The following is a 14,439-nucleotide window of genomic DNA, read 5'->3' as shown; positions in this document are numbered from 1 at the left end:
ATTAACATTAAATTTTCTATCATTTTTAATTCTAATTGTCGTCCCACACATTAATTATAGTTTAATTGTTACTTAATTCCTTCCTCAACTATTAACTAATCAATTTGATCACCAAATTGTAATAATTACTAACTTTTGTACCTTTTACAAATTAGTCATTTTTATTCAATTAACTATCTAAACATTAAACTTTCTTAATCAAATTTTAATACGACTTTAATGACTCTATAAATATTATAAAAATAATATTTACGAGTCAACACGATAGAATTTTGTGGTCCTAAACCACTATTCTGTCACCACTAAAAATCGGGCTATTACAGACCCCAAACCCGATCGAAACAGACTGACCCGAATTTGAAGCGAGACATTAGCCACTGAAGTGACTCTGCAGCACAAAATCACCCCAAAGCACACCCCAACCTTATAACACGTCAACTCTAACTAATAACTATCTAATCTTATCGTGGAAGTGATTTGTGAACCATTTTAAAACTATTTTTAAGGATTTAACCCTAAAGGTATTTTAGTCATTTACCACTTAAAACTAAACGATCTCGATTTTAATTTTAAATGATTACCAACTTCCTTTTAATCAATTTTGGGAAACCCCTAAATTCATTTTAATTAACCATTTTTCCTTAATCCATTTACTAATTAAGGTTATATTAGCTAAGTTTTATTACTTTAATAATATATATACAATTTTAATTAATCTAATTACAACTAATAAACAACATGTATTCATAATTTAAACATTCAAAATCATGCTTAACAAACAACAATTAAATCATACAATGGACTTACCTTAGCCACAAAGCTATCCACTCTTTGACAAGTTACAATTAGAATGTATTAGTGAAAAATTCATGGTTCACTCACCATGTTTTCAATCACCATGATATCACTTAGCAACATATCATTAAAAACACAAGTATAACACCTCAAAATTAAAAACCAAATAAAAGTTTCAAATGTCCATTACAAGTATATCAAATCATCCCAATTGAGTGTCACAATGCCCTGTAATGTTTCTAAAGAAGAGTCCTTAATCTATACTACCAAATACCCTTAAACTTGGATCAGCCTTGCCCTTGCTCCTCAACTCCCCAAAGTCAGAAAAAGAAACCTCAGCACAAAGTTGTGAGGGTGTAAGCTGAAAAAGCTCAGTGAGTGGCCATAAATTCAATAAGTAAATCACACCAAAAACATACTTAAACCAAGGTAAATCATGTATCAAATTTCAAGCATATGAGTCCTAGTTTCAATTATATTTTCATGCTCAATTATAACATTCAATTGACTGAAATTTCCAGCAACAATACAACATCATAACATCATAATTCCATATGTTATTCCAAGAGTAAAAATCACATTTATTATAGCATATGGAAACATAATTTAATTAAAAAAATAAACACTTATATTGGCAAATGACATCTATGGCAAAATATAAGCATGTGATCATGCATTGGATAAACGAATCTCCGATCTCCCAAATATCTAATACAATACTCCGATTGAGTGGGACATAGCCACACACTCCCTTATATCAACTTGAAATTGCCAATAATTGAGTGGAGAAAAAGGCTCAACACTCTCTTATCCACTCCAACAAAATCAATAATCTTAGAGCCATATGCTCACAAATAACACATATAGTGGTGAGTGCTCACTAATCCTATGGCATGCCATCTATATCCAGTGGAACCACTATGCAATGTTGTTAATATAACCAATCATATAGGGCATAAAAAATTATATTTAAGCACTTAATTCATGATATAAAAATTTAATTTAAATCAAGTCACTTAGCAATTTTAGTACCAACATATATAAGCACAATAAGTGTCTTTGTCCATGGATCTAAAACCAATCATAAGACCATCATTAAGTGCTCTAATATACAGTAATCTATGCTCCAATTATTATTCAATACAATCCAAATAAATCATACCAAACACACAATTCACAATTTCCATAAATCATTTTTCAAATATGCTTATATAAAATTAAAATAAATTTTAATAATCTAAACCATTTGAGATACAATTGAATCATTAGAAACACAACTTAAAACCTCAATTTAGAATGTAAATAGGCATGTTTACCAATTGCCTTTAAAAATCGCCCACTTTCACACTTTGCTTCTCAAGCCAAAGTGTTCAAGTAGTTGTGTTTGGACCTCGATTATGATTAACAATGGCCTCTCCTCGCTGTAGAGATTAAACAGAGATAAAATACATGCTACAAGATATCATTAACAACAAGAAAATAAAAAAAATCATGAACTACATGGATCTAAAACGCCTTTCTAATCTACCTTATCGGAAACTCATGGTATAGTCGAAACACAAATTTCAGCCCCTAAATGGCCTTCTCTACACCAAAAACCATTTCTAAAAATCATTTATAATCTATCAACACAAGACTTAAGCATAAATTTCATCAAACAAACCGTTTCATAATTTTTCGGAAATTCAACTCATGTTCTTAGTTAAAAACAGATTTGTCAAAATTGATCAATCAATTGAGTTTAATATTTTGTTTTTTGATTAGAAAAAAACCTCTTAATAAACATTATTTGAGCTTAGATATCCATTTAAACTTGGATTCCAACTCAAAACCATGAATTCACCATTGATGAATTTCATGTTCAAGAGAGGAGATCAAGATTTGAAAAACTCTTTTAATCATTTAAATAAAAATAATGATTAAAAATAACTTTAAAATAAATTTAGAGTTGATAAATTACCTTCAATTGATCTAGAATCATCAATATTGAAGATTGGATCAAGATCTTTGAAGAACTTGGATGAGTTTTTTCCTAACTTTGAAAATCTTTTCTGGAGAATTTTGAGAGAATTTGGAGAAAATAAAAAATGAGATCTAATCTTTGATATGTAGGCTTCGAAAATTTTTAAAGAGAGAGAGAGAGAGAGAGAGAGAGAGAGAACGCTTAGAAATTAGGTTTAAATTGTGTGTGAAGTGAGGGGATTGCAGTGTTTTTAAGCTAAAGAACCCTCGCATGATTTTCAAAAATTGGGGAAATTGTCATCAGGCCACTCTCATAATTCCCTTGTTTCCCAAAGTAATCATTTCCCTCAAAAATTCCAAAAATATGGGTAATTTTCTATAAAACCACTCAGACGTTTCCCTTGTTTTGCAAAATGGACCTATGTAGTTAATATTTTAAATTAAATTACCATAAAACCATCCGAAATATTTGCCATAAAGCCACCAAAAATATTTATTTTAGCCAAATATTATTTAACACTATAAAATTAATTTTTCTAAAAATATTTTTATTTTCTGGAATATTATTTCAATTTTTTTAAAATGGAATTAAGCTAACTAAACTAAGAGAAAAATTACTAATAACCCCGATTAACTCCTAATTTTTTACTTGGAGCTTAGTAAACTTACCCGAAACTACTAGACCTATTTTTAGGGCCTTACACTTTACATTGCTTTTTAGGCCCATTTTTAATACTAATCGGCGTACTTTAAAAAAGAAGAATATTAAATTATTTTGTAATTTTATTAGTATTTATTTTTGAATTAAACTTTATTTTTTGTTGTTTGAGAAAGTTAAATGTTCTACTTTGTCGAAAATAGTTTTATTTTAATTTATTTTAGTTTGAATTTTTTTAATTTTTATTCAATTTATTATATATTTTTATTCTATTTAAATTTTAAATTTTTTAAGTTAATTATGGTTTTTTAACACCCCAATTGTTTTCTTTTAGATTTTATTGAATTTTTATGTTTGTCAAGTAATTTGATGTGATGTGTTGGTTAAGTACCTTAAAAATATGCTTTAGGTCTCAAGTCACCCTTGTATTGGAAATTTGAATCACTTTAGCAAATATTTAGGATGTGGATAAGTTAGTTTGGGTATTTCCATTTATTTTTATTTTTACAAAATTTTGGGAAAATCCATAAATCTGTTGTTTCATTCTAGCCATCCAATTTGTGCACCTTATGTTTGTTCTTTGTTTTGTTTATTCACTTCTCATTTTCCACGCTTTCTTTACTCTACTTCCTTTCCTTTTCTTGATTCTTTTTTCGATTTGCTTAGTCTTTGCTCTTGATTTTTGTCCATCATTCATACGTGATGTCGTGGCATTGCTAATTTTCTGAGTAAGTAAGTTCGGGGTAAGTAATCTTGATTCGTTTGGTGTTAAAGGATGAGGTTGCGTTGGATTTTGGTTTATGATATAGAGTGTTGTGGAAATTGTTAAGTTTAATAGTGTTATCTTTTTTATTAGGAAAAGGGCGAACGACGTTAGACGAGCCTCCAGCGAGCTAATCTTGTAAATAACTTGGGTTGCTATTATTGTGTGGTAAGTGTTCCTAAATAGGGGTTTTGGGACTGTTTCCCTTAAGGAAGTGAATTTTTTGTATAAGATCGAGATTGTTAATCGTTATGTTTTGATAAACATGTATAGGTTTGTGAGTTCCTTTTGAGCGGGCGATTAATTCATCAATCATGTGTGTGAAACTAACCCAATTTATCGTCTGAAACTCGAGAAAAAACCTAAATAGGGGTTGTTTTTGAAATTGCCCAGCGCCATACGGTTGTGTGTGTTATACAAGCCGTGTGGCTTGGCTGTCTGCTCCGTGTGAAATTTTACAGATCGTGTGGACCACACGGGCTAGCTTTTTTGTCAATTTTTGGGGCCAATTAAGTGACTCGATCCAATGACCATAGATTGAACCTATCCAATTTTTACAGTGCGATGGTTGGCTGTTCACGGACTAGCTATACCTACCGTTTCTTTTTTGGGGTCAATATCAGCAATGCAGTTCATATAACGATAAACCTAATTCGAATTAATTATAGAGCTATGACACAATCAAACCCGAACGAACAAAATGTTGAATTGAATCGTACCAGTCTCTACTGGGGGTTATTACTCATTTTTGTACTTGCTGTTTTATTTTCCAATTATTTCTTCAATTAAGAAAAAAAGAGTAGTAGAATACTAAATAATAGTAGGAATTCTCTTATCCCATTCGGAAGGATTGTATCGATATTTGGGTTCATAGGCTTCGTTTGGGGTTGAAAAAGCATGAGATTTGGTGTGTAACAATATATGGACAAGCTTAGGAGGTGTATTAAATAGGATATGTTACAATTAAAACCATATGCTATGTTATGATTTATATGAAAGTATGTGTGTACACATGCCATATGATATATGATACATGTAAGTATGATATATGACTATGTTACGCATGTGTTTTGGGATGGGATATGATATGATGAAGTGTTATACGGAAGTTATACTACAATTATAGCGGCTAGTCCGCAAATTTATGTATGGCAGCTCAGCTGCAACTATATGAGTGTCACATCGCCACATAGTGGTGAGATTGGATGGATGGACTCTTGTAGTCCTATATGGTGTGATTGGCTGGACGGAGATGGTGTATAGCGGATGGGGGTAGGTCATGATATGATTTGATATGCTATGTTATGTTACGATATGGCATGATGTGACATGTTACGTTTTGTTATGATATGATAAGTTATACTTCGATTTGAGTTTTGATATGCTATAAGATAACCTGATGATTATATTTAATTGCACTTAAATTATGGGTCAAATAGCACACTAGGCTCAAATCTCACACCTTGTTTGCTTTATTTAAGGTGATCCTTCGACTTAGGATTAGACGATGACTCTGGAACTCGAGTTTCATGATTTTAGTTTAAGTACTATGGACTTAATTTGTTTTGTTTATTATGGACATTCTAGACTTCTCTTGGGTTTTGTTTATTTTTGGACTTTTTATGATTTGTTTAGATCGTTAGGACCATTCTAGTTTTTATTATGCAAAAGCCTTTTATTTTTTTTAATGACGCTTAACTAAAATAACTAAAAGAAAAAGAACCACGATTTTACAAACGACATGCTATAAGGTTTTCCGCTGCAAGACTAATTGAAAGTTTCTAAAGTATTTTGTCTCGCAAATGTTCAACTAAATTGGTTTTGATTTTGGTAATACTATATAAGTTGTGGTTCCGGAAAATCACTATGTTTTTATTAAATAGTTATTCTAATTGATTTTCTTTTCGTTGAAATTGGTTTTCATCAAAATTAAACACTTGTTTCTTTTGTTTGTATGATGTAACCTTCGTAATTCGACTGTAGCGTCTAGACTGGATATGGGGTGTTACATCTTTATAGATAATTGTTTAAATTTTATTAAACAATAATGTTTTGATAGTAAATCAAAAACTAATTTTTACTAGCTCTCTAACCTTGCTCATAATTTATATTGTTGTGTATTACATTATATTGAATAATTAAAATATAGAAATTATAAGTTGATTTTAATGTACTATAACAATTATTTTTTTTATCAAAAGCTACAAATGGTAAAATGACAGTTTAATTTTTTTAACATATAAAATTTTCATCTTTTTATAATATTTTATTATTATGTTATTAGTTATTAAAAATTTAAATACATAAAATTATTAAAATATATTTAATATAAAAGATAAGTAAAATAAAATAAATTTTAAAATAATAAAAATGAATCACAATTTTTTTCTCCAAAAAACGTGGTCAACTTATTAATCGGTCATTTATTTTATTTCAATTTCTTAGTAATTTTTTTGTACTTTCACCTTTCTTTTTCAGTAAATAAAATAAAATATTATTAGGATAATGTTTAAATTAAAAAATTATATTTTATTTTATTAATAGCGTTAATGGAAGCAATTTAGATATAATTCTACGACATTAAACAAATTTATACATGGAATATTTTATGATAAAAGTAGCATTAAAATAAATAAAATATTTTATCCAAAATTATCCTTCCTTGTTGTGCAAATAAGTATTAATTATTTAGCCTACTTTTATTTTATTTTATGGTGAATGCATTGAACAGTCTTGAAACGTGCAAGCCTGTTCATTCCACAAAATTATAATCAAAAATAGTTTTGTTTTTTTTAAATAAAAGAAAAAGAAAAGAAATAAAACCTGTTTTTCCGTTGACATTCGTTGGTGGATTAAATTTCTTTGTCATGAATATTTCACATATTAATTTATATTTTGGGACTTGGTGGCTGTGTCTCCCAATGATTACAAATTATGCAATTTAACTTGTCAATTATTGATTAAACACATTTTCCCAATTCCAATCCCTTCTTTGTGATGCTAATTTATCATAATTAAACTATGGTTTTTGGAATATAATAAGGATTTATTTAGTAAGACAGCATGCTTAATTAGAATTTACATGTAAGTGAAAGAAATAATAAAATAGAACACACAACTGCGTATGTATATGATTGCTTCTCAAACCGTGTTGGATACTGGAAACATTGACCTTTGCACGTTTCAACTTCTATACATTCTTTGAGGCCAAGCACATGCCTACAATCTCTGCAACTATATATTCATATTCTGGAATGTGTTGTTCATACCCCAAAGAGCTTCGAGAAAAAACCAAGAGAAAGAAATGATGAGATTGAAAGTTACATTTGTGCTATTCCTTTGGATTCTTCCGCTTGCCTTGGCAAACCTTAGGGTTGGTTTTTACAGAAGAAGTTGTCCAAATGCCGAATCCATGGTTCGAGCAGCTGTCCGACGACGTTTAACCCGTGATAAATCCATCACTGCAGCCTTGCTTCGCATGCATTTCCATGACTGTTTCGTTAGAGTAAGCTTTCTAGGAAATGGAGCACCATGGCATTAACCCTTTTTTGTAAATGACAAACTGGTTATAATGAGGTTCTACTTTTATGTAGGGTTGTGACGCATCCATTCTCATAGACTCCAACAGAAAAAGTTCATCGGAGAAAGATGCCGGGCCAAACTTGACGGTGCGTGGATTCGAGCTCATCGATGAAGCGAAGAAAGCTCTAGAAGCCACTTGCCCTTCAAAAGTTTCATGTGCAGATATCATAACACTAGCCACCCGAGATGCAGTATTTCTGTCGGGGGGACCCTTTTATTTTGTCCCAACAGGGAGGCGGGACGGTCTGGTCTCGGATCCTGACGAAGTGAACTTGCCAGGCCCTACATTGACTGTTTCAGAGGCTTTCCAAGCTTTCAGGGCTAAAAACATGAGCATGGATGATATGGTTACCCTTTTGGGAGCACATACAGTTGGTGTCGCGCATTGCAGTTTCTTCTTGGACAGGATTACAAGACCTGATCCTACAATGGATCGTGGTCTGGCTGCAAAGCTAAGGAGCATTTGTGGTGCAGCCAGTGGTTCCAATCCTGACCCTACAGCATTTCTGGACCAGGCCACACCATTCGCATTGGATAACCAGTTCTTCAAGCAGATAGGGTTGAAGAGAGGGGTAATGAAGATCGATCAAGAGTTAGCTAATGATCCATTGTCGAGACGTATCGTATCGGGTTTTGCAGCAAATGCGACTCTATTTAGAACTAGGTTTGCTCAGGCAATGGTGAAGATGGGAAATATCCAAGTTCTTGTTGGAAACGCTGGGGAAATTAGGAGAAATTGCAGGGTTTTTAATCCCAGACGAAGGATCTGAGCCTTTTAAATTGTGTTTGCAAAAAGCGAAGACGAAGTTGCTTGATTTCTTAAAGCTATTTTTACTAATAAATAAGCCGAGCTCCAAGAAAAGAGTAACATAAACATATATATAGCTTGGAAATATTCTGTTTGAAATCCATTGCCTTTGTAAGGATTTTGTTTTGTGTTTAGCCTTCCATACCCATATTTACTTGCAACTTTTTTTTTTCCCTTTCTTTGGGACAGATTGTAACACTTTGACTTCATTTATTTGATGGTTTGAGTTACTTACATATCCTCATCACATTACTCATTACACAAAAATATAATTTATTGTAAAACCCATTAATTATTTTTATAAAATTTTAGTTTAATTTTCTAACATCTCTCCATTTCAACATTAGACTCTAATTTAACATTTAATTTCCTTTTCGGTTAAACTGTGACATTCAACTCGCCTCATTGGACGAACCAGTAACTCCATTGTAATGATGTAGAGAAAAAAAAACTTTTTAAGAATTATAGCTGTGAGTTCTTTTGTCTACTAATTGATCCTTAGAAAATTACTGATAGAGAGATTTGGATGATTGCACCATCACATGCTTGGAAGTGGGATGAGAATCCTAAAAACATGAGTGTTTAAAATTTTATGAGATGCTATTTTTAAATTCTGAATTTTAAAATTTACAGTTTTGTAATTTTATCATCAAAGCTATAAATATTTAAAATATTAAGTATAAAAAATAGGACATCGTAATTCTTTTAACTCCATTTATAAAACTTAAAATATTCCCATATTAGTATATGAAATATGATTTCTTAAAGGTTTCAGGGTAAACAAGGCCCTTAATTTTTTCCCAAGAAATCAATTAAATCCTTACTCTTTTTTTTTTTCTTCTTTTTCTTTTTTCACATCTAATTGCACTTTTAAATAGTAAAAATACACCCAATTGGGCCCTTTTACCATTAAAATCTGACAATTCTATTTTTTGGGATTATGTTTGTGACATGCTACAATTGTACAATAGGACAAAAATTGATATTTTTCTTTATAAAAAATTAATAAAAATATAAAAACTTATAATTTTTTTAAAAAATATTGAAAATAATAAAAAAATTATAAATCATAAAAGATATAAAAATTGTAAAAATTATTTAAAATTGTAAAAAGAAATTAAAAAATATATAAAATAATAAATAATGATAAAAATGATAAAACGTACAATAAAACATATAAAAATCTAGAAAATATAAAATATATATAAAAATGTTTTTTCATTTTCCCGACAAAAAAAATCAAAATTTAAAAACTAAAATTAATAGAAAGCTAAAACAAAAATATAAAAAAAATTATCTGACCTAAAAATTCCAAAAATACCCTAATTTGTTCACCACTACGACATAAAAAGAATTTACACGAATTAAAAAACATGGTTTACTTCTCATGCTCCCAGGACTGTGAATGGTGATGCCAATAAATTGGAAAATGCTGGACTTAATTCAGGCTAGAGATTCTTATGGATTGGACCACTGGTCTAGGCTCAAGGATTAGTGAAAAAATGAGAAGGTTTGGATAAAAATACAAAATTAGAAAAATAAGTTTAGATAAAATTTAAGACCTATTTTCTAAATGGATTAGGCTTCGACTAGGATTTTTTAGCTCAAACTTGACTTGAATTGGCCCGAATATATATAATATTATAAAAATAAATATATTGTATATGCTAAATAGTAATCATATATTTATTTTAAATCATTAACATAAGAACAATTAAACTCATTGCCCAAAAAACTTACCAACTAAATAAAACCCAAAATATAAAATTTTAGAATTAATACTTAATATAATAAAACATAAAAATAAAACAAAATCTCAAAGTTTGAACACTTTCTTCAGCTGTTGATACTACCAGAAAATGCTTTAACAGTGACAGAATCTTTTTCTGTCCCAGTTTTCTGTCATATTATAGCTTATTAGTGATCAATTACTGACAGATTAGTGGCTGAGATGAAATTTAGGACTCGATCATTCACTATGACAGAATTAGAGACAAACTTGTAACCAACATGTGATAAAAATCATATTTCATCACAATTATCGTCTAAGGGTTGTAAAATTTCTTTTCCACAATTTTTGATATAAAAGGTTTGTCACAAAGATTAAATTTACAAATAATGACGAATTTTTATGACAAACATGTGACGGATTTGATAATTATTATTTTTTCAAAAAATTTAACATTGTGATTGTTAAAAATAAATATGATAGGTTGAACAATAATATTATATGGAATTTAAAAAACAAATCTATCATAAGATAGATTAAGAAAATATGTTTAAATTAAAAAAATATCACGTTATGAGAAGAAAACTCACCTATTTTTTCTCCACTAGTTCTACCCTAAAACTAAAAGGCAAAGTTAAAATGCTTCCTACAACACCTCTTTCCTCCAAAAAAAATTGAAATACAACACCTCTTCACAGTGCAAGAACCGTAAGGCCCATTTCACGGTGTCATCTAGCATCTGTTGCCTACTAATGAGTGCGCCACTCTCCTTTGAGCAATGGTCAATGTACAACGGTCAGTCAATACCGATTTGCAAAGACAATGATGTCCAAGTCATACATGGAACTTACATAGGGTCACTACACCAAAACAGGTTTTTAGCGGCGTTTTTTTAGGCCTTTAGCGGCGCTTTTTAGCGCCACTAAAGATGTGCAAGCGCCGCAAAAAAGGTCGCTAACGAAAACGTCGCTAACGTTTGCAACGTTTACAAAAATAAACGCAGCTAAAGATCATGTTCTTTAGCGGCACTTGAAAAAAAACGCTGCTAAAGGTCATGTTCTTTAGCGGCGCTTCAAAAAAAATGCCGCTAAAGATCATGTTCTTTAGCAGCGCTTTATTCACAAATGCCGCTAAAAGAATTGTTCTTTAGCGGCGTTTTTTATAAAAACGCCACTATTTCTGGAATATTTTTTTATATAAATTTTTTTATTTTTTCAGCCCTCCTGTAGTAACAAATCAAAAGCAACCAAATCTAAACCAGCCAAAAGCAATAAATTTATATAATATTTCAAATTAAACGAATAAAATAATATTACTATCAATAAATAAAAGTGAAATCATATTATTTTTGCAAAAATGTTAAAAAGTTAAAATGATAAAAATATTTATGAAATACACTATGACGGCGGAAGTTGCGACTGAAACATCTTCATCATAGTCTGAAGTTGCTGTTGGAGTTCGTCGTACTTTTTGCTCTGCTCTGCTTCTCTCGCTGCAACCTCTGCTTCCCTCGTTACAGCCGCTGCTTCCCTCGCTACTGCTTCTGCTTTAAGTTGTTGCTGGAGTTCTTCATATTTCCTTTGGAACTCAACTGTGGTCGCTTGCATCTGAGCCATCTGGTCTTTTAACCTCTGAACTTCAGCTTGAGCTTGACTCCCCGAAGCCATGTATTGCTGCGAGCTGGATCCAAAATATTGGGTTGGGCTAACAAAAGATCCTTGAAATCGAACCCGACCATACCTTTCAAGACCCAAAACTTCAGTAATAATCCAGTTATCAATGTCTTCAAGATGAACAGAACTATCACTAGAAGCAATCGCTTCGTACTCCGCCTTTTTATCCTTTAATTTTTCCTAATAAATAAATCACATAGTTATGAACGCAATATATATTAAAAAAACAAATGCAACATAACAATAGTCGCATTACAAGCAATGAATTAAACCATTAGAAAATAAACACTATAAATAACTAAAACAAGTCAAATCGTATTAAGTAAACGTACCATAATTTCACCAGCTTCAGGATTCATAGTAGATCCATCTTTCTTCCTATGTGTAATTTCAAAAAGTTGAAGGCGTCCAACTTTTTGACCGGACAATAGTTCCTACAATATAGTAGTAAAAATATTATTTAATGGAAAGTTATACATATTTGACAATATTAAAAAATTAAAAATACCTCCGCCTCAGCTACACATGCAAAACTTCTCGACCCGGCTATGTGAGTAAATTTTTGTTTCTGCCTGCTGCTTTTTCTAACTCGTTCACGATCCTACGTTATGAAATTTTTAGTACGTAAATAGTAAATACTATAAACCAAAATAATTACAATATTTTGGAATTACATCATACTTCGCCTTTCTTCGAATGCCAAAATCTAACCGCATCTTCCCATTGGTACCTCAGCATACCCGGCAGGACATTTTGCAATTTCTCATCAAGGGTTGTTTTTGTCTTATAATAATATTTTTTCAAAGTACTTTTATGGTCTCTCCATCTTTTTCCCAATGCCTTCTTTACATAAGCATCCGAGACCTCTAAAACAAACCTCGCCTACAAAAAACACAAGTTAATAAAGTAAATATAAATGAAACTATTTCCCAAGCATTACAGATGACATTAACCTTAAGTTACATTAATATTATCGAGGGCTTGGTTTTTGTTGCTATCGGGCATTTGATGCCCTGACTCGTAGTTGATAGCAACATATTCCCATTTCGTGCTAAAATGCCCATGTATCCTGCTAAAAGTTGAGCTTCTGATCCAACAGGCTGACCAAAATTGTTTCGTCAACTCGTAATAAATATTTGTGGTGTTTTTAAAATGCGCCACTAAAAGAAAACAACAAAACGGCACCGTCTTTGTTACAGTTAAAGGAAATTTGCGGTGTTTCTTCGTAAAACGCCGCTAATGTATCACCTTTAGCGGTGTTTTTCAAATTCGCCACTAAAAGAAAACAACAAAACGGCACCGTCTTTGTTACAGTTAAAGGAAATTTGCGGCGTTTCTTCACAAAATGCCAGTAATATATCACCTTTAGCGACGTTTTTTCTGAAGCGCCACTATTGCCTTCCTCCAAGATTGAAGTCAATTTGATCCAAAATTAAAACAAAATTTATAAAATGAAATTATTAATTAATAAAAAATGGGAGAATAATGCATTTTTAAAAAATAAATTCATGTTCTAAAAAAAATTTACATCAATATATTTTTATATTGAATAAATATAAATATTTATGTATGCAATATATAAATGAAAAATGATGTTAATTATATCAATAATTGTGTTAATATTTTACAATATTTAGATTAAATTAAAGTTCATGTATACAATTAAACATTAAACCGTTGTTCATGTACGCTTTTGGGATTTAACCCATTTTGATATATATATTTTTTGAATTAATATTTTATATTTATCTTATTTAGATTTATATTCTAAAAAATCTAACCCTAAACCCAACTACCAAACCCCAAAATCTGATCGTCAATATACCATAAACCTTAAATCCTAAATACTAAACCCCAAACCTAAAACTCTAAACTCTAAACCGTAAACCCTAAATCGTAAACCTAAACCATATTTTTTGGAATTCGTGTGGCCAGTGTTAGTGTAGTACAAGACATATATTTTATATTATTATATTATATATATAATATGGCATTATATATATAATATGGCTGTAGTACAAAATGACATGAATCCGAGTAAAATCCAAATGTTCTTCAATTTCCAAACTAAACCCTAAAACCCTAAACTCAAACCTTAAACCCCAAACTCAAACTCTAACACATAAACACTTAACCCAAATTAATAAACAGTATACCATAAACCATAAACCCTAAACCCTAAATCGTAGACATTAAATCTTAAATTTTAAACCCTAAAACCTAAAATAAAATGATGGATTTTGTTCAACACTTTGATACGTTGAAACCCTAACCGTAACCCCTAAATCCCTTAACCCTAAAGCATAACACCTAACCCCTAAACTTTAAATCCCAAACCCTAAATCCATACCCCGAACTACTCCTTAAACTCTAAATCGTATACTATAGTGATAATTAATTCAATATTTTAAAATTAATACTATCGCTTTTACGATTATATAAGAAATTATTTAATATATAAACTAAAAA

General features: G+C 30.7%; 1 protein-coding gene across 1 annotated transcript; it reads left to right on the top strand.

The window, feature by feature from the left end:
• The first annotated feature begins 7,453 nt into the window (after positions 1–7,453).
• Positions 7,454–8,667, top strand: LOC107911435 (peroxidase 44). The gene is made up of 2 exons (XM_016839258.2): positions 7,454–7,683; positions 7,772–8,667. Exons 1-2 carry the CDS (start codon positions 7,483–7,485, stop codon positions 8,528–8,530), a joined length of 960 nt encoding a protein of 319 aa, XP_016694747.1. The 5' UTR covers positions 7,454–7,482; the 3' UTR covers positions 8,531–8,667.
• Positions 8,668–14,439: the final 5,772 nt, after the last annotated feature.

This window comes from Gossypium hirsutum, chromosome D11 (assembly GCF_007990345.1).
Source record: "Gossypium hirsutum isolate 1008001.06 chromosome D11, Gossypium_hirsutum_v2.1, whole genome shotgun sequence".
NCBI classification, from domain to species: Eukaryota; Viridiplantae; Streptophyta; class Magnoliopsida; order Malvales; family Malvaceae; genus Gossypium; species Gossypium hirsutum.
Note: the sequence above shows the minus strand (reverse complement) of the source record. Positions and strands in the feature narration are given on the sequence as shown.

Bases quoted from the DNA above. Each gene is read 5' to 3' on its own strand.
- LOC107911435 (XM_016839258.2), top strand. From the start codon at position 7,483: ATGATGAGATTGAAAGTTACATTTGTGCTATTCCTTTGGATTCTTCCG. The intron at 7,684-7,771 runs GTAAGCTTTCTA...ACTTTTATGTAG, and splicing joins TCCATGACTGTTTCGTTAGA to GGTTGTGACGCATCCATTCT.